This window comes from Pantherophis guttatus, chromosome 3, assembly GCF_059756535.1.
Source record: "Pantherophis guttatus breed Tessera chromosome 3, ASM5975653v1, whole genome shotgun sequence".
Taxonomy (NCBI): domain Eukaryota; kingdom Metazoa; phylum Chordata; class Lepidosauria; order Squamata; family Colubridae; genus Pantherophis; species Pantherophis guttatus.
In genome coordinates this window covers 74,994,022-75,013,922 of record NC_142065.1, presented here as the reverse complement: position 1 = coordinate 75,013,922, position 19,901 = coordinate 74,994,022, and the positions used below count along the sequence as shown (strand labels likewise).

The 19,901-nt window shown below is 36.2% G+C and overlaps 2 protein-coding genes across 12 annotated transcripts in view; one reads left to right on the top strand and one right to left on the bottom strand.

Annotated features, from left to right (window-relative positions):
- Positions 1-186: 186 nt before the first annotated feature.
- Positions 187-18,369, bottom strand: DNAJB4 (DnaJ heat shock protein family (Hsp40) member B4). Of its 6 annotated transcripts, none has more exons than XM_087889861.1 (4): positions 15,263-18,369; positions 10,066-10,340; positions 4,742-5,316; positions 187-2,098 (listed from the first exon to the last, which is right to left on the bottom strand). In XM_087889861.1, exons 2-4 carry the CDS (start codon positions 10,274-10,276, stop codon positions 1,865-1,867), a joined length of 1,020 nt encoding a protein of 339 aa, XP_087745987.1. In that variant the 5' UTR covers positions 10,277-10,340; positions 15,263-18,369; the 3' UTR covers positions 187-1,864. The 6 variants fall into 6 exon arrangements, with proteins under 6 accessions (XP_087745987.1, XP_034292938.1, XP_034292940.1 ...); XM_034437047.3 differs by having other exon boundaries at positions 18,027-18,322; XM_034437049.3 differs by having other exon boundaries at positions 10,066-10,236; positions 18,027-18,317.
- The window catches only part of FUBP1 (far upstream element binding protein 1), a 30,845-nt gene continuing 29,149 nt past the window's right edge, over positions 18,206-19,901 (top strand). For 2 of the 6 annotated variants that reach the window (XR_015733132.1, XM_087889858.1), the window contains exon 1: positions 18,306-18,719. Coding sequence is in view for 5 of the 6 variants with exons in the window: in XM_087889858.1 (XP_087745984.1) it covers positions 18,606-18,719 (114 nt within the window). In the remaining variant the exon portion in view is untranslated. Of the gene's footprint in view, positions 18,720-19,901 lie in introns of all 6 variants that reach the window. The other 4 variants (XM_034437046.3, XM_034437045.3, XM_034437043.3 and 1 more) reach the window with 3 other exon arrangements.

Below are 19,901 nucleotides of genomic sequence, written 5' to 3'. Positions count from 1 at the left end.
AATAGAGCAGTGTTTCTCAATCTTGGCAGCTTGCAGATGTCTGGACTCCAACTCCCAGAATTCCCAGAATTGAGAAACACTGGTATAGTGCATTATGATCTCCATACTGCAGATACATGTTATGCTTCAAATGTCAAATACCATTTCCATTTGCTCTCATGCATCAAATTGACAATTGGAGGGGGAAAAGTTAGAAATAATAGTTTAATGTTTAAAAATATGAAATGCAATACATTATCATAAAGTATATTTAAATACATTTACAATATGCACAAAGAAAAAGTAGTTTTCTTGTTCTCATTTTTAGTCATTAAAACTTGCTTCATAGATTCTTTCTAGTTCCAGAAAGGGATGTTATAAGGTGCTCAAGAGGTTCTTTGCAGAGCATTTTAGCATTTTGCTTCAAAGCATTAAAGTAATCATGTCCTTTGCAAGGCACATGCAACTGGTTTGAAAGCAGTCTTTGCTTACTCCACATGCAGGTGTCCCAGCAAAAATGTTCTGTGTATGAGCATGCAGACAACTGGGAAGAGTTTCTGAAGAAGCTATGAGATTTGCAGAGCAGACAACTGTTTTAATACTTTGAAGACTGATCCTTCATTCATTTTAATGTGCTTTGTGAAATACCTCTTTCAAATGCTTTCCATAGCCCTGGTTTAAGATTGCACATCTTGTCAGTTTACAGCCTTTGTACTAAATCCCATTAAAAAATTTCCCATTCATTCAGGAGTCATTTTTAAAGTGTGTCCTCCCACCATCAATTACTGCAGCTGTTTTGGATTTTAATATGCTAGTTTTAGAAAACTGGCATCATTAACTTTTTACATAATTGTTAAACATCCTGTCACTTAAAAGTGCTATCTAGCACATTTTGACTTAATAAAATGAAGCTTTATTGTAAACAAAGATAAATAATTTCATGAATGTTTCCATTTGACCATATTACAAAACAAGTAGGTGTTGTCTTAAATTTAATACTGTTTGTCTACTGCCCAAGAATACTAGTTGGGATGTGTATGTCTTTGCAAAAATAAAGTTTCCTTGCTTTTTCTTACAATAATTCATTATGTACTCATAAAAACTTCAGGTTCAACTTACAGTTTACAGAATTTGCAAGAATACTAAACTTGAGAAAGATTGCAATCTTAACTGAATTAGGCTAATTATTCAGTTGATGCTTATAAGTATGCCACCTCATGAAATATAAGTTCCAGAGAGCATTAATGCCTTTTCACAACAATTTCTACCTGGAAATCTATTAGGCCAAAAACAGTAGGCCATCAAATTTTATTTTCTATTAGGTCACTATATTTACCACCAGAATAATGGAGTAAAGGAATTCACAGACTGGTACAATAATGTAAAACCCACTTCTTCTTTGGGCTCATAAACATTTTAAGTAATGTTACTTTCTTGCTGCTGTGCAAAAGGTAATGCAGCTTAGAGTATATACATAAAATAAATATTGCAAATGTTACATAGATTCATATAATGAATTCTAATACTGTAATATTTTAACACACACAGATAATCAGGATTATCTGAACTAAAGTGCTTTGCAAATTATGCACTTTATTAGAAATACACGGACAGAGGTGTTCCCTTTTTACCCATGATTACATGGACACGAAATACTGGATAAAGTGTTTTGTAAAGGAAGATCCAACACACGGTAAGTAATATTAGCCTTATACTTAGTTGCAAGTCTTTGTACTCCAATTCTCATGCAACACTGCATAATTCACTTCCCTACCTGCGCACACAAAAGGAAAGTTCAACAGTTATAGACTGCACTTTTGCAGCATAAACCTGAAAGTCCTTGATGTTCAGTGTCTATTCGGAACAGTTCACTGACATATGTTTCTTATGATACAGGAAGATTTCTCCTGAGTACTTCTTTTGAGGCTGGAGCTATATTATCTGGAAAAATTACTTCAAATTCTATAATTAAGTCACCTCGTTGCTCATGATTTTTAGGAAATGGTAAACCATATCCTATTATTCTTCTTCTCATTCCAGGCTTAACAACTTCATTTATTGTCATAGGTATTGTTCGGCCTTCTATAGTTGGTACATTGATTGAGGTGCCACATAAAGCCTGGAAAATAGTAAATTGAAACAATTAAGAGCAGCATATTTGTTATTTTGTCAGGCTTCTAATATACTATATATCCTCCATAAAGATAAATAATTATATTTTTAAATGACAGTATAATTAATTCAAATGCAAATGCCACTATGTTGTATCTTTTTTTATAAGTGGAGAGTTGCCACCAAACAGTTGAACAGTTCAGGATATAAATACCATTTGTACTTTATCATTTAACAAAATGTGCAAAGAATGCATAAATGTAAAGAGAGGAGACAGGAACATTGCCAACAATATCTTTTCTTTCAAAGGTATATTCTGTGCACATGACATGAATTTCCACTTCTTACATTTTGATTAATGTAACAGAAGTGGCAGCTATATGTATCCCATTTAATAGGAATATCCTGTATATAGCCTTGGAATGCAATTGATTGCAAGAAGTGTTGGACTGTTCTAACCTTGAAATATCCATTTTGATCGTGAACAGGTGTTCTGACAAAAGAAGACAATATTCTGTGGTCAGAGTTATTCTTGCTGTGCAAGAATATTCTAGAGATGGAACACTCACCTTTTTAAAAATCACAATATAGATGTAAATAAATAATGTTCTCTAAGATGTTATTTGCTACCTGTGGGCTGAATTCCTGCCCTTCCTGGCTCCTTCTAGCAGCCCAGGGAGGGAGGCGTTTCCTGGATCTAAGAGATTGTTAATGTCTCGTGAAAAGATACACATAACAACCTTGAAGCTACAGGTATTGAACAATTAGCACCCAGACCAATCTTACTATTTGTGGGAAAATTACAGAGAAATTGTGGGATCTCAGAGAAACTCCCAGAGCATTAGCCCATGTGTATACCAGGGTCTGCTAAGGGAGCACATTATACCTATACTGCAAGCTCTGCATTGGTTGCCATCAAACTTATGGATGTAATTTTAAAGTTGCAGTGTTAATCATGTTAATCTATAAATCCCTACATGCATATTTACTTGCAGGACCACATTAGTCTACCCAGTTTGACCTATCCTTGAAAAACTATTAGCATTGTCTCATGTTAGGGAGGTCAGGAAGGCCAAGGCTTGTTAGCAATATTGTTCTTCATGTAAAGTGCTGTTCCTTTGAAACAGCCTCCTTGTGAACATAAAACAGTGCTCTAATAGAATATTCTGATTTGTGCATTAAGGGTAACTAAATGTGAATGCTGCTAACTTTATAAGACAATTGATTATTACAGTGGATGTATCTCCTAAATCTAGTCATCTAGTTTGCATGCTCACAATAAAAAAGTACCAATACAGCATACTTCCTGTTCATGTTTTACTGATGGGATAGAATTCTATATAAATTTTAAAAAAATATTTCAAAACATTTATAATGGGCTTATATTGGATAATTTGATGGCCTTGGTATCTTTTTAAATACTATATATGTTTTAGGATATACTTTTATTATATTATTATTCTGTATCTGGTGACTGAAAACTAACAATTTATTATTTATTATTTTTTTGAACTGACAATATAGAGTCCATTATTTATTTGTTTATTATTTATTAAACATGTGCTGCCCATCTTGCTTGGAGACAACTTTGGTTGCCATATAAATATAATTATATCAACATTATATTAATGTTGTGATAAAATATATTTGAAATCAATGAAAATACCATGGCAGATCAGCATAGAGCTGCTCACACAAGCAGAATGCTGTTCCTTTGTTCTCCCCATAGTGTTATTGTTTTTTTTGTGATTAGGAAAAACATTTCTAATACTTGATGATTCATTTCCTTCTACCGGCATTCTGATTATTTTACTTCATAATAGACTGTTTGCATTTCTATTTGGGAAATATTTAAGGACAACACATTTACTAAACACTGTTGTAGTACAACACCACACCCTAGTTTTGCAAATCCCATAAAAATGCAAAATGCAAGCAAAAGCAGCCCAAAAAACTGGCACAAAGTTGGATGATTTATGTGTACAATTGCAGTGAGGAAAAAGCAAGACAGGGTTCAGAGGTAAACAATTCACTGAATAGACAGCTAACAAGAACGGAGTTAACTTTGTGGGAGAAGGATAAAATGCTACAAACTATATTATTTACCATATTAAATTCTAAATTTACATGTCATATTTCCACATTAAGCTATCTAACATGTAAACTACTTACACGAAGTCCTGTATTCTTAAAGAACATTGATCTATGTCCAGTTTAACTCAACTACAAATATAAAACAGTATAAATGTTCCCCTTGTACATATGTGCGAGTCGTTCCCAACACTAGGGGGTGGTGCTCATCTCCGTTTCTAAGATGAAGAGCCAGCACTGTCTGACGACACGTGGTCATGAGGCTGGCATGACTAAATGCCAAAGGTGCATGGAACACTGTTACCTTCCCACCAAGGTGGTCCCTATTTTTCTACTTGCATTTTTACATGCTTTCAAATTCCTGGTTGGCAGAAGCTGGGGCAAGTAATGGGAGTTCACTCCGTTATGCAGTGCTAGAGATTCAAACCGCCGAACTGCCGACCTTTCTGATCAATCAGAGTCTTAGCCACTGAACCACCGTGTCCCTTCTATAAAACAATATAAATACAAATTGTATAAAGTATTAAAAATCCGATGTTAAACTTAAAAGAGTACTTACCTCCCGTAAACTAATCTTGACAGGGTAGATTATATTTGAACCATCTCTCTTGAAATGAGGATGTAATTTATCTTTAATAACAAACACAATATCAGCTGGGATGGTGTTGGGTGTTTCATCGCCCTCTTTGGGGAATGTAATTTTGGTACCTTCTTTCCATCCTCTCTTAATATCAATCGTAAGGATTTTATCTTCTGTTCTGACACTTCTACCATCTGGATTGAGCCTTTTTCGGGAAATTCTCATTCTTTTTGTACAGCCTTGATAAATCTCTTCCAATGATACTTTCAGTTCATGAATAACAGGAGGATCTTGTTTACGACGGGCTTGATTACCAACTGTGTTTCTTTCTCTTGGAAATCCATTCACACTAAAAGTAGTAAAGGAACCAAATGGATCGCCATCCACTTCCATATCTTCGGTGTCCCTGCCACTAGGCATTCTTCTACCAAAGAACATTTCAAAAGGATTTGCGCCACCAAAAAATGCTGCAAATGTAGCATGTGGGTCTCCATGAAAAGAATAACGGAAAGAACCTCCTTGACCATCTGGTCCACCAGACCCTCCTTTCAAACCTACCAAATACAGAAGCGTAAGAAATAATAACTAGCTGAAATAATTATATTTGCTAACAAAACAATATTGGGCTGTAATCCAGAAAATAGGAAATCAGAATGGCAAGATGAGGGGGGCAGATGACTCTGTCCTTTTACTTGAGGGAATATTTTGTCTTTTATCAGTTTGAGAAAAAATAATTTGTGATTCTGTGACATCAGATGGGGAGAACTTGTAACAATTATACCCTTGTTTATATAGCTAGGGTAAACTCTAATGAACATAGTACAATTTCTACGTAAACCAACATAAAAACCCAGAATTAGTTCCATGTTAGTTTTACAGCAAACACAGAGTCCTGTAGAATTTTAACAACTCATATAAACTTTTAGTTTACAGTCCTTATCTTATCTTGTCCTGTCCTGCAAAAGACCAATTATATGCATACATAACTGCTCGGGAATGTGGGAGAAAGGCAAGGAAATACCGTGTTTCCCCGAAAATAAGACCAGCTCTTATATTAATTTTTGCTCCAAAAGATGCATTAGGTCTTACTTTCTGGTTAGGTCTTATTTTGGGGAAAATATGGTACTAAATGCATCCATCTGGCTGCCAATCTTAACGGGGGGTTATTTTGGGGTTGGGCTTATATTACGAGCATCCTGAAAAATCATGCTAGGACTCATTTTCTGGTTAGGTCTTATTTTTGGGGAAACTGATTAAGTCTTGAAATAGTGAGAGAAATGCTTTAAATATGATCAAACATAAAATACAGTTGAGTGGGTCATAGTTATTCTTTCACTGACTAAGTTGCAATGTCTTAAGGAATTCTGAATCTCTGTGTTTAATCCACAAAGAAATTACATCTCTGAATGAATATAAAAGATTGGGCTGCTCATCAAATATACAAACAGATTTACTGTTATCCATATTTATTGGAAGTAAATCCAACTGAATTTTAGAAATAAAATTATTGTGGAAAGGAGTCCACAAAACATTGATGTATTGCAAACCAGCAAGTTTTATAAGGAGATTTTACAAAGTTATGCTACTACACTTACACGAACAGTTACTTCAATTATTTTAAGCTTGCTTATCTTCCTACATTATGACACCCACCTACATTCTGTGAATAATTTCACCTACACATCCTTCCTAAATTTAACCAATTTCTCATCTTTTTGCTAGATCTTTATATTGCTTAAATAGATGATTTGGATAAAAGGTATGTTAACTCTGCAATCTTTTTTTAAAAACGCATTCTTAATAAGTTACATGTTCTGTATATCTCAAACCAATAATTGCCATAGTAGATATGAATGATCAGAAAACATTAATTTAGCAGAAAGCTTACTAGCTTCCAAAATGTTCTTTTTTTAACTAGTGGATAATTACTATTGATGTCTGCTTGATATTTTTAAATGTTCTTTTAGACACACACATGGTGTAATATGAACTCTGGTGTATACTAAGAGAGCCCTTGAGGGAACACTGGTTTTCACTGGCACCATTTTCCTATTGTCATTCAAAATGGTAGCGCCTAATTCTTTGGGATAACATTATTGAGCAGTCATTGTATTCTTTTTCTTTTACAAATTATTTACTGAAATCCAAACATTTCCATATTGAGAGAATTTGGATTCTGTAGAATTTAAAATTTGCACATATGTGAGACTAGACAGGAGACAAACATTTCTCCTCAGAAAACTTAGCTTACAAATCTCTGGGGAAAAAATAGGCATCTAACGAAGTCTGTTAAATATTTTTCTTTTATATTGAAGCAACTTATTAACCATCCATCTTTCTGATATAATTTGGAGAATTTTTAAAATTTACAATAGTGAATGTCCTATACCCGTGATGGTGAACCTATTGCACATGTGTCAGAAGTGGCATGCAAGACCCTCTCTGTGGGCATGCATGCTGTCGCCAGTTCTTCTTCTGGTTTCTGGTGCACACATGCGCACAGGCCATCTGGTCTTCGCGCATGCCGAAGAACCAGAAACCCGAAGACCAGCTGGCTGATGCACATGTGTGCGCCGGCCACCTGGTCTTCAGGTTTCTGGCGCTCCAGCATGCGTGAAGACCAGCTGGCCGACACACATGCACTGAAAACCAGAAGACAAGGTGGCTGGCTCACGCATGCGCACCGGCCAGCTGGTCTTTGAGTTTCCTGCACACATGCACGCACATGCATTCACTTTGGTTATGAAATTAGACTTTCAGAATATCAAGAAAAAAATTGATTCACACATTGTGTTAATCTATCTTTTGTTCGATTTTACTTTACCATGATATAAATCAAGTATATAAATCATGGCTTATTACTCAGCATCCTATGTGATGCACACCATTATGGTTTAGTTTACATATCATTATTTAAAATAAATGAAGACATATCATCATGCGTGAACTCAGCTTACGCTGAGATAGATAGCCCTATGAACCCATAGGGCTATCTAAATTATAAACAAGTTCAAATTACCAATATTATTTGATGTTTATTTAGAACAGGAACATGAAATAAAGAAGACTTAATTTAAGTCCAATTGATTTAAGCCTAATCTTCTTCATGGGTTTAGTCTAAATATGACTAAATCTGGATCCATCCCAATGCTAAAAGGTTCAAAACATATGAACTTTTCTTTATTTACTTTGTGGTGGATTTTTCAAAGACTAGTTTCTGCCATATTTTTAATAAGTATTTATTTATAAAAATATGATTATAAATATTCTAAATATTTTAATCCAGGCAAACTATGAAATAAAATCTTAGTACATTTATACCTCATTTTCTGGTGTCAGAATCATAAAACTTTAATTTTGAAGAGAGAGAAAATTCAATATCAATTGTCTCCGACTTACAGCCATTTGTTTAGTGACCATTCAAAGTTACAATGGCACTGAAAAAAGTGACTAGTCTTCACAATTATGACCATTGCAGCATCCCCACAGCCACGAGATCAAAATTTGGGCATTGACAAATGACATGTATTTATGACAGTTACACTCTCCTGGTGTTATCACCATTTTTAACCTTCTCAACTGACTTCTGACAAGCAATGGGGAAAGCCAGGTTTGCTTAACAACCACATGATTCACTCACCAACTGAAGTGATTTGCTTAACAACTCTGGCAAAAAAGTGATAAAGTGGGACACTTAACAACTGCCTTTTTTAGCAATGGAAAGTTTGAGCTCAATTGTGATTGTTAAGTCAAGGACTACCTGTATATGAATTAATAATCTCTGATACAAATTTTGAGTAAAAGTATTTCTTGAAGCAGTGAGTTTACTGCCTTGCAAACTACTTTAGCATAAGTTATACCTGATCACTACACCAAGTATTTCAGAGGCTGATATAACTGTTGATCACATGCTTTTTTTTCTCTTTTCAATAACCTACGATATGAGATCAATTTTGACAAAAGATAGTTTGGCTGCCTCTTTGTATATTATTGTACATTATGGTTAATATAATAACAACTATCTTTTCTGCTGGTTTTACCATGTTTGAATAGTGCAGCAAATAATGTGTCAAAAAGGTTTAAAACATGCATTCTGAAGTATGGCTTAAGTATGCATTATTGGCACTCTTCCTGCTTATTATATGCACTGTTTGTGAATGGAGTGTTTATTTACTAAGCCTTAGCAACTAAAGATGTAGAACTAAGTAAAGGATGCCAGGTTTGATAAACTATACCATGTACTTGGCAGAATGATGCTTCCTAAAATAGATAATGGATTGATTGTGCTCAAAACATATCAATCCCATGTCTAATTAAAAGGAGTAATAGATACAGTCTATCCATGATCTGAACAACAGTCAATTTTAAACTCTGACTAAATTAACTCATTAGATAATTGTCCCTAATGCTATACATAAAGGTATTAGGAACACTGACTCATAATTTTAAAAATAAGTCTCTATCAGCATATCAAGGTTTTATAAATTTCCCAAGAATACAGGGAGGCAATACTTAAATTATAAATTACTACTTAATTTGAATTTCTACATAATCATATGCATTTATGAAAAAAACAAGTTTCTAAAATAATTATTAAATACTGATGCATTTTAACTCTTATGTTTTCAGTCCATCATATTCAATATATGAATATTTCTATCTCATTGAGAGAACACAGGACTATAATGTAAATAGCAACTTCATTAACAGAACAAAAACAACTTAATTAGCAGAAGAAAAGCTATTTCCAAATCTTAAATTAGATTTTGAAAGATAAAGGCAGTAGCTGAATTCTAAAAACTAGGTCTCATTCCCTTGATACATTAATAGCTAGAAAGGAAGTTGAAAACTTGTCCTGGTATTTTCATGACATCAGGCAAATTCTTTCCTTTTTAGACTAGATTCCAATCTGGATACCTGGACTCTGGTTCAGAAATACCATCATTCTATTTCAATCTTATTTTAACAAAAATAATGTATACATTTTAATTTTTGTTACTGTAAAGATAGGACAAAATAAACCAATTCAGCAACTATCACAGCCAAAAGCAGCTTAATATTCCTGAAGTTCTTGCAACCGAAATTAAGAATTTTACTGTGCATAATAGAAAATCAATTACAAATTTCATAAGCAGGACTTGCAAATGTAATGAGCGTATAGGTACTGAAATATAAATTTAGCTAAATTCTCAGATTAAGTTCTTACAGCCAAATGCTCATTTCCTCTTGATTTGAATTAATTATATTCAGCATAAATGTTATTTCTATTAATAGCTAAAATGAAACTACAGAAATTATATTACCTTCTTCTCCAAACTGATCATAAATTTCTCTTTTTTTTGGATCACTCAATACCTCATAGGCTTCTGCAATCTCTTTGAATTTTTCTTCTGCATGGGGAGATTTATTCTTATCTGGATGCCATTTAAGGGCTTGTTTTCGGTATGCTTTCTTGATGTCTTCATCAGATGCTCCTTTTTCAATTCCAAGAACAGAATAGTAATCCTTCCCCATATCAATGTTTAAAAAGTATGCTTTCTTTTGTTTATGAGTTCTGTATCTCAGCTATGCAATGTTCCTAAAAAAAATTAACAAGAACTATAGTTCTATTAAGCAGCCAGAAGACTTGCCACCTTCTCCTTCTCCTTGATCACTTTGTACAAAGATTGAACTGGTAAAAACACTGCCACCCAGAGCACTCCCAATTACACTACGTGTCTCTGCTCTTTCTAGAACAGCAAATGTTATAACACGTCATTTCCCAAGCTAGCTACTGCCAAAACTCTGCCGTGTTCTATCTTTGTACATTTAACTGTTCACTGACTAACTTCATATGCAAATATTTTTTTAAAACCTTAATTGTGGAATTTTGTAGCCATTTAGTATTGTGTGGATGGTAAATTACAGATACAGGTTTGTTTTATATATTTATTGTAAAAAAATGTGCTACAGGAAACCATTTCTTAATATTTAAAATAAAACTGTTGATTCTACCAGTAGTAAAAAATTCCTTATGGGACTAAGAGTGAAAGGTGGTCAGTTTAAAAAGATTTCAGAAAATACACAAAGGAATTATAAATTTTTAACTTAGAATATTTGTCTTCCTACATTGAATATACAACCCTTAATTCAATTTATTTAAAAATGCATGAGAAATAATAATTGTCAGTGGGCAATAGCACTAGCAATAGCACTTAAGACGTATTTACAGCTTCATGGTGCTTTCACAGCCCTCTCTAAGCGGTTTACAGAGTCAGCATATTGCCCCCAACAATCTGGGTTCTCATTTTTTTTTTTTTATTTGATTTATATGCCGCCCTTCTCCGAAGACTCAGGGCGGTTTACAATGTGCTCAGCAATAGCCTTCATCCTTTTGTATATTTATACAAAGTCAGCTTATTGCCCCCACAACTGGGTCCTCAATTTTACCAACCTTGGAAGGATGGAAGGCTGAGTCAACCTTGAGACAGTGAGATTTGAACTGCCGAACTATAGCTAGCAGTCAGCTGAAGCAGCCTGCAGTTGCATTCTAACAACTGTGCCATCTCAGCTCTTACAGGGACAAGCTATGTATATGCCAGAATTAGACAATCAGGTATGCTCCAGAATGATGTGCTTTGTGAGACAGCAGCTATGCTTGCATGTCACCAAGATCATTAACTATCTGCAAGCACCTCTTGCAGGGTTGCAAGATAAGATATGGGAAAACCCACATAAACGTACTCCCTCAAGAAGCAAAATGGCAAGCTGTGAAATGGAGGATATTGGTAGAGGTATGGGTGTGCATATGTATCAGCATTAGAGGAATTGCAGTCAGCAACAGCAGATTGGAAACTGAAATCAAATTGTGACTCTCTTGAAGTCACCCATCTGAACTCTGATATATGGGTCCTATTGTTTTAAGAGACATCTTGGGAGCGCCATTTTAAGAGTAGCAAAATTGTCTGATTTCAAGATTGTGACAGAAGGAACCGGACATGGATCATTCAGGAGGCTTGTATCATAGATTACCTGACTATTCATTCTGCAAATTAGAAATATAAAGAATGTAGACGTTAAAACCAGAGAAAAATTGCACCTACCCAACCTGATGCTAAGTAAGAGTATGACCCTTCTGCAAGTATTTCAAATTCTTAGGATTCCTACATTGGATGAACCACTCCTTTTAAGATATGCCTCCATTGTTGGAACATGGCTTTTATTGATAGCTAGTCCTTATCACAAACATCATAATCCCACCCAGCTGGGAGAAGTCTAGAATAAGATGTACAAGGCAACAGATACTTATCCTCTGCTGAAGTCTGAAAAAAACTAGCAATCAAAAGAGTTTGAAGTATCAGTTTCCACAATGTCGCAGCTGGGATCAAGACAGTAGTCTGAGACAAGACATGTTTCAAATCCTGAAAGGCTGCTTGTTCTTGAATAAAATTGTGAAAGTAACTTTTGATTTGTTGAATGGAATTGTCAAAGGCAGTTCTAAATTTCTGCATAAAATTGTTATAGTTGTCCAGGATGGCACATTTAGTGTGAGAGAATAGCCCAACTGACTGTTCCTTCATTCAAAAAGGTCAGAACAAAAAGGTCCAAATCTGTAGGAAACTCTGTTGGCTTGCCAGTCTAAATACTTCATACTGGGTAGTGAATTAGAAAGCTGCCTATAGGGCTAATCAAGTTGAGGCAACCATGACCAAAATGCTGGACTACTACATCATAACATTCTATAAGCTCATGATTTATGTATTTACTTGCTGTCTATGCTGTAATAATGGCTCAACAACTTGTTCTGTAGATAGGAGGTATTTCAAGGATCTGTAGCTGTGGTCTAGGGGCCACAATTCAGAATCCAATTCTCATCTAATAGAAGAACAACAAGGCTCTCAAGATTGTTGTAAAGCCCTTCAAGTATGCCAGACTCAGTAAAGGAAGAACCATTTAAACTTTTAGAAATATTTTTATTGCTAGCTGGATATTGTAATATTATCTTAAAAGTTTGTCAAAGACAATTCTCATTTATATCTAGTGTAATTAAGGCCAAAAATAAGATACCAAGGGTCATTGTGAATGCATCATTTTGGGAGAAAGAGATGCTAATATTTCTAAAAGGATACTGAGTCTAGCATCCTTATGGGTCTGATCAAGGACCAAGTTATATTGGACAACTATCATCCACTCAAAAACTTTTTTTTTTTTTTTTGGTAAGCTAGCAACTACTAAGAGATCTGGAGGAAGGGGTAGTCTACCCTATTATAATGAAGTCTTGGTATGTTTCTGGATACAAAACAAAAATTAGAGGCATTGTTCCATGGCAAATCGATTTCTTCCTGAGTGGATACTTCCATTGACATAAGTCCTTGACTTATGATAATTAATCCCAAAATTTCCACTGTTAAGCAAGACAGTACTTAAGTGAATTTTGCTCCATTTTACAATCTTTCTTTCCAAAGTTGGAAAATTAGTATGTGAATCTGGCTTCCCTGTTGACTTTGCTTGCTAGAAAAACTTCTAAAAGGTTCACCTCATAAAAGGTGAACAAATGACCCTGGGACACTGCAACAGCCATAAATACATGCCACTTGCCAAGTGCCCAAATTTTGATCACGTGGCCAAGAAGATGCTGCAACATTGTGTTCTGACCTAGGCTTCCTTAGAAATTAAACAGCACAAACTTAATCCTGGCAAACATCTTTAATTCATATGGCTGTAAATTACTTTCATTTACAGTCCTCAAGGCTTGATAAACAATCTTTCAGAGGAAGGTTATCAACACCCACCTGTCAAAGAGCTAATTTTTAAACGTAGGGCAAGGCCAACTTGGCACAGACATGTTTCAAATCTTGAATTGGCCAGATGAACTAATTGCTTCCTGCAAAAGCTCACATCCTGCTCGCTTCTCTTTTATGTTTTATGGGAGGGGCCAATTATCTCCAAGCCTTATTCCCAAGTCGACCCTGTTTCCTTAATTGTTCCTGTCTCCTGGCAGCTCTGCACACGCGTACAGTGGGAACAGGATCACGCTGTTCCTCTGACTCGCTGATGTCAGACTCCAGAGGCAGTAAAGAACTACCAGTTGGCCTTGGCCCCCACTCTGCCTCCGACTCAGAGCCATCGTCCAAGCCTTTCCCAGACTCCAGGACTGGCCCACGTTCCTCCCCAACCTCCTCACTGTCCAAATCTGCTGCCAGCTTTGCTGGCCGCTGGCCGGCCACAATACAGTGGCAAGTGTGAAAAAGTTACTTCTTTCAGTGTCGTTATAACTTTGAATATTCACTAAATGAATGGTTGTAATTTGAGGACTACCAGTACACGAGATGACACAAGATTAAATCTCTTTCCCATTTAACATTTACATATAGTCACTGGGAGATAACCCAACAAATGGGGTTTGGTATAATTAATATTCTGAGAAATCTAGGTTAACTCTCTCAGTTCCAGACTGTCAAAATGTGTCAGAAGGTCTTATCAGGAGTATGCAAGAAACTTGAAGAAACAGAGTAAGATTTAACCCTATCAAAGTAGAGAGTCTGTGGATTGAAAAGTCAACTGAACCTAGGACAATTCCATCTTAACTATGGATGTAGTCATTCTCCTCTTAAAACAGCTGGTATACAATCTAGGAGCGTTTCTGTTCTCTCACCCACTTTTGGAATAGCATATTTAAGCCTTTGTCTACTTTAATCTGTGTGCTAACATGAATACTCTTGGAGAAGGGGCAGACAAGAGTCACCTATATCTTTGTCACCTCGCTAGAAAACTATATAATGTGCTGTACATAGTACTATCCTTAAAAAAAAACATCCAATTGTAACAAAATGCAATGGGCTGGATATTAAATGAAACAAATCTATATTGTTATGTAATATCAATATTGTAGGTTTTCTTTATTGCCGGTTCGTTTCCAGAGTGCTAGTTATAGCCTTTGAAATCCTTTATAGCTTGGGCCCTGCAAGACTGCTTATTCCAAATAGAATTTGCTCATTTAAGATGTACTTGTACAGAGTGCTTCCCAAGAGTTCTCACTTCCCATGAACTGTATCAGGAGAAGACCTGAGGAATATACTGAGACCAGTATATTCTCAAGTAGTTCCTTTCCTGTTGAATGTCCCCCAAACATTCCAATGATAATATAATAGAATGGTATGGTATGGTATGATATGTACAGAAGAAACTTTGTCACTACAATTTTAATATCCTATTTTTTTTAAAAAAATCCCAAAGCAATTCACAAACAATTTAACTAACTGTAAATACAATGAATATTATTTTAAAAGAAATTAAATTTCTAGGATGTTTCCCTCAGGGCAATTGAGGATAACAGAAATGTGGAGAAGAAAGAAGTAGAGAGTATAGCTAAGAAGATTTAGAAAGTAGTTGTTGCTTGCTTTCCTTCTTCTCCCTTCTGGGACCCTTTCCACAAAGCTGTTGGTGGTAATAATCTGTGGAGGGAGGGAAGAGATGAGTTCCAAGCAGAGTGGAAGAAAATTCATAGTAACAATACTTTACCAAAAAAGGACCTGTGTGCATTTCAGATGTGGACATGTGTTGTATTCCAGGGGGGTGGAGTATGTTTCCAAGTATCCATGCCAGATATGCTCAGTCTTTTCTCCACTAACACATTAGAGTATGACTCATACTGCTAAAGTTAAAAGCGAACCAACTCCCTTGTACTGTTCAATAACAGCTGGATTCAACAGCTTGAAACTTGTATATACACACATATATGTATACACACACACATATATAACAAAAACTGATTATGTTCAAGTATTAGTATATTAAAAATAACAAATATGCAACATACTGCTTCTTTATTAATTCATTAAATCAATAACAAGACAATACTCTATTTAAGGTTATTACAGTTTTTGATAGTGACATAACATAATATGACTTAACAAATGTTTTTTGCATTCTAGAAGCCTTAAGTTTCTCTGCTGCCTATTTTATTGAATGAAAAACTCAATTTCAGATTAGTGAAATAAGGATATAATTCTTTTTCATGGACACCATGAAATCTACCCACATATTCCACATTAGGAATGTCTGTTAAGTCCATGACATATTCAAAACGATAGGTTAGATAATTAATATTGATACTCTAATCACTCTAAGTTTTTGTCTTACAAATGAGAAAAAGATTGCTTAGTGAATTGCTAGCTATTTAACTTCCACAAACTGAAGGAAAAAAACCCACAAAGCCACAATCTTAAACACAATCTTAACAAAACCCACAAAGCCACAATCTTAAACAACAAATCTTAAATATTTGCCTAGTCCCAAGTGATTGCTACACAAAATCAGGAAATTTTATATAGAATTTCTTTCCTCAAAGATTATCTCCTGCATTTTTTGAAATAAAGAGATCATTACAAGGAATGATGCGGTATAGCTCTTAATATGCAAGCTGTATTGCAGCTTCTTCACCAAAGCAAACTGCTCTTAAAAGCTGCATAATATAAAATGCAGCAAGCATTCAAAAGTTTTAAAAGGTTCATTAACAAATTTAGTAGGAAATGCCTGGTTGTATTTGGATGGGAGTTTTGTCAGGAAGTAGCACACTTGTAGGCTACATTAGGACACTTTCCTGAAAAAAAGCAATGAATACTACTTCCATTTTATTACCAGGAAAACTCCATGTCTCCTTGTCTATGAAGTCATCAAAAAATGAAACTAGATTTCAAAAAGATTTTAACACCCAGGCTTATTATTTTCCAGGCAGAAAAGCTATGACCACTAGATGTCACTGACAACCTGTACAAATATAGATACTGTTATCTAAAAATGTTTTTTTTTAGCTGTAAACTCATAGCAAAAATACTATACTACAGAATTATTGCATCAAAGTATTTGATGCTAAATTTTATTCCCCCCCAAATAATTAAGACTGGTAATAATTGTTTTTTCCTTCTCATATTAATCTCATAAATTAATGATGTGCAGTAGTTAAATACTACAGGATTTCAACCCAAGTCAATGACTTCACATTTTTATTAACTATTCTCTTTTGGGGGATTTTTTTTTTACTATTAGTAATCTGAAGTGCTTCAAATGAGATATGGTATCAGGCCAGTATCCCAAGAAAAACCATTATAAATTATTTGAGCATCTCTTTTTTAATGGTGATTTTATCAGTTTTTCTTGGAAACAAAAAAATCACAAGGACAGTACCTAATTCTGGTATCAACCTGTGCTGCAACTGACATTTTCAATAAGAACAGAACATGAATAAATGTTTCCTTATCTGATTTGGATGACCACCATTATCTTTTTTTATCCAACAAAACCTTTCAACAAAAAAATAATATTGGCAACATGTAGCCTATCAAATTTGAAATGCAATTCCACCATGAAAACTTAATTACTGAAGAGGACAATGAAGAACAAGTGATGTTTGCTAGGCCAATTAACCTCTACCTTACATGAACTATACCACCAAGTACCATTTCAATCAAAAGCTACAAAAAATGAAAGATCAAATTATGAAAACAGTGAGATCGTGTAGAGTATTGCTGCAGCTAGTCTTTAAACCTTGCAGTAAAAATTTTACCCAGAAATATAAACAGAAGAAGAAATTGTGCAGAAACGCTAATATAGTTGACAAAATATAGAAATAATTTTCTAATAATCCCAGTAGTCCATTTTGTGGGAAGCAAGCTCCGTTTTTTTTTTCATGCATCTACTAATTACACCCTACTAACTATTACAATGGGAAATGGCCATAATGAATTTGAAAATTCACCGTACCTACCGTGGATTTTTGCACATGGAACCCCCCCTCCAACTTTTATCATTTTATTAACGCCTCCTCAGCGATAAAGCTTAATTCATGTTCCCATTACTGCACAGCAAAATTCGCATCAGAGTTTTGACCCTCGCAGAGCCACAGACTTTATAGATTTTAATACTCTACGTACATCGATTAAGAGAACGCTTGTGTAGAAGCGCCTTCTTTTGAAGGTAAACTTATTCTATCGTTGAAATGTATTTGAATACAAGTGTTATATTCAAATATTGTTATATCGTTTCGATTATTTATTATGTTATATCGTATTATTCAAATATTGTTATATCGTTTTAAGAAGAAACCTATACGAGATAGGTTAGATACGCTTTTCGCCGAAGCGGATAGGCGGCATTTTAGAGGGTTTCGCTTCGCCTCAGTACACCCCCATCAGGAATCAACCCCGTTGCTTTTTCTGTGCCTTCGAGAATCAAAGGCTCCACTACAGACATCCCCTCAGATTTACCCATCCTGAGAGAGACTCACTCGCTAGCCGGCAGGTTGTCGCCACCACGACAGACGCTCCCTGACAGGCGACAGCAAGTACAGTACCACAAATCAGTCCCTTTCCCAACTGTCCAAATATGTCGATTGAAAGTACGCTGGGGGGGGAGGGGGGGAGAGAGAGAGAGAGAGAGATTACTTAACCAACTATCGCGAGATACGCCCTCCGTTTTATCTAACCCAGGAAGAAATCCTGCGCGCGCCTCCCTTCGCATATCCGTTTAACGATCTACAACACACACACACCCCTCCTTTCTTTTCACACCCTAGAAAGCTCTAGAGTATTCTACCTCCTGCATCCTAAGATTCTTATCTCGCGAGAGTTAGCTTGAGGGTGGGGGAGGGGGGAAGGGAAACCTTCCTTCCCTCCTTCATCATCTCGGTTTGCTCTGCTCAAAGTCTCGCGACTTTTGCCTAGGCTTCTCGCGAGGGTATTAGTGGCCTCCCCTCCTCCTCTCGCGAAACACGATGCGACGCAAGAATGTGAAAGGCTCCCGCCCGCCGCCATTTTCTTTCTTTCTTGGCAGGCTGGTAGGACGGTAGGAAGTAGTGGAAGGAGACATGTCGGATTATTCTACGGTGCCCCCTCCTTCTTCGGGAGCACCCGGCGGAGGCGGAGGAGGTGGCGGGGCAGTCAATGATGCTTTTAAAGACGCGCTGCAACGGGCTAGGCAGGTGTGTATTACGAGCCCTGAAGGGATTTTTCCCCACACCCCTGACTGGCTCCTCAGACTTCCAAGCAGGCCGCTGGCTTCTCTCATTCACCCCTCGGCTTCTTTCGCAAAGGGAGACAAACCCAAGGCCCACCCGCACATTGCGGAGGAGCTGAGAGCTACCTCCCCCTTTGAAGGGCTGGGATGGCTTTTCTTTCGGGCGGCTTTTTTCAGAACTCGGTTCAGATTTTTTTTTTTTTTTTTTGGTCCTACAAAAAGCGCGGAAGGCCAAATCGCCTGGTATCCATTATGTTGCCGCTAAACGGTGGGAGACGGAGAAGGAGGGACAAAAAAGGATTAGATTGAGATTCAAAAGAAACGGAATGAGTTGACTTTTTAAACTCTCGCGTTTGGCGGAAAGTTATTTCCGTAACATCCTTCTACTTCGCCTTCTGGAAATGGCGGTGCCTTCGTTTCTTTTAAGAAACAAAAACTAAAAGGCAGTCGGGTGTGTCCGGTTGTCTGAAACCCCCCCCCCACGCCCCTGTCGATCCATCCATCCATCCTCTCTTCCACTGTGCAGAGGGGCTTTACTTAATCCCCCGGCCTAATGCTGACTTCTTGTGCAATATTTTCCATTATATTCGCTTGCTTGTCGCTCGCGAGAAAATGTCGGTAACGGGGAACTGTCGGCGTTAGAGCGGATTCCTCGTAATCTGGTGCCCACCGGTTCTGTTAAACTTCAACTTTTCCGTGCACAAACATAAGCTGCACACTGTGTGTAATAATTTCTTTTGTTTCTATAGGAAGGCCAAGGAGGCACACACACACACCCAGCTTTCATCTGGCCCACCCATTTTCTTAATTTAATAATAAAACGTTGTAGAGATGAAGTTAGTTAGGGTTTCCAGGTAGTCTTAATACTTAAACGTTGCTCTTGACCTTTCTTTTAGTTTTGGGCTTTCTATGGCTAAAAATAGGTGTTTCGCCTCTTGATGTTGGAGGTGTTTGGCGATGTTCTTCCTTATGGGAAGCAAAGCTAAAAGTTGATTTAAAATTCTTTGCATTTTTATTCAGAGAAAATTCACCTAATTGAAAAATGGGTGAAGCAGTCTTGCTGAAGCATTTTAGTGAAGTAGAAAAAGAATGGACTCTTGGCTTCTGTGAGCTGTTATATTACTAAAGAGATTATTTTAAAATAATG

What these genes read in the sequence shown, in the direction of transcription:
- DNAJB4 (XM_087889861.1), bottom strand. Translation starts at nt 10,276, where the DNA reads ATGGGGAAGGATTACTATTCTGTTCTTGGAATTGAAAAAGGAGCATCT. An exon ending in TGATCAGTTTGGAGAAGAAG is followed by an intron (nt 5,317 to 10,065) that starts GTAATATAATTT and finishes TGTATTTGGTAG; the next exon opens with GTTTGAAAGGAGGGTCTGGT. An exon ending in TCAAGATTAGTTTACGGGAG is followed by an intron (nt 2,099 to 4,741) that starts GTAAGTACTCTT and finishes ACTATTTTCCAG; the next exon opens with GCTTTATGTGGCACCTCAAT.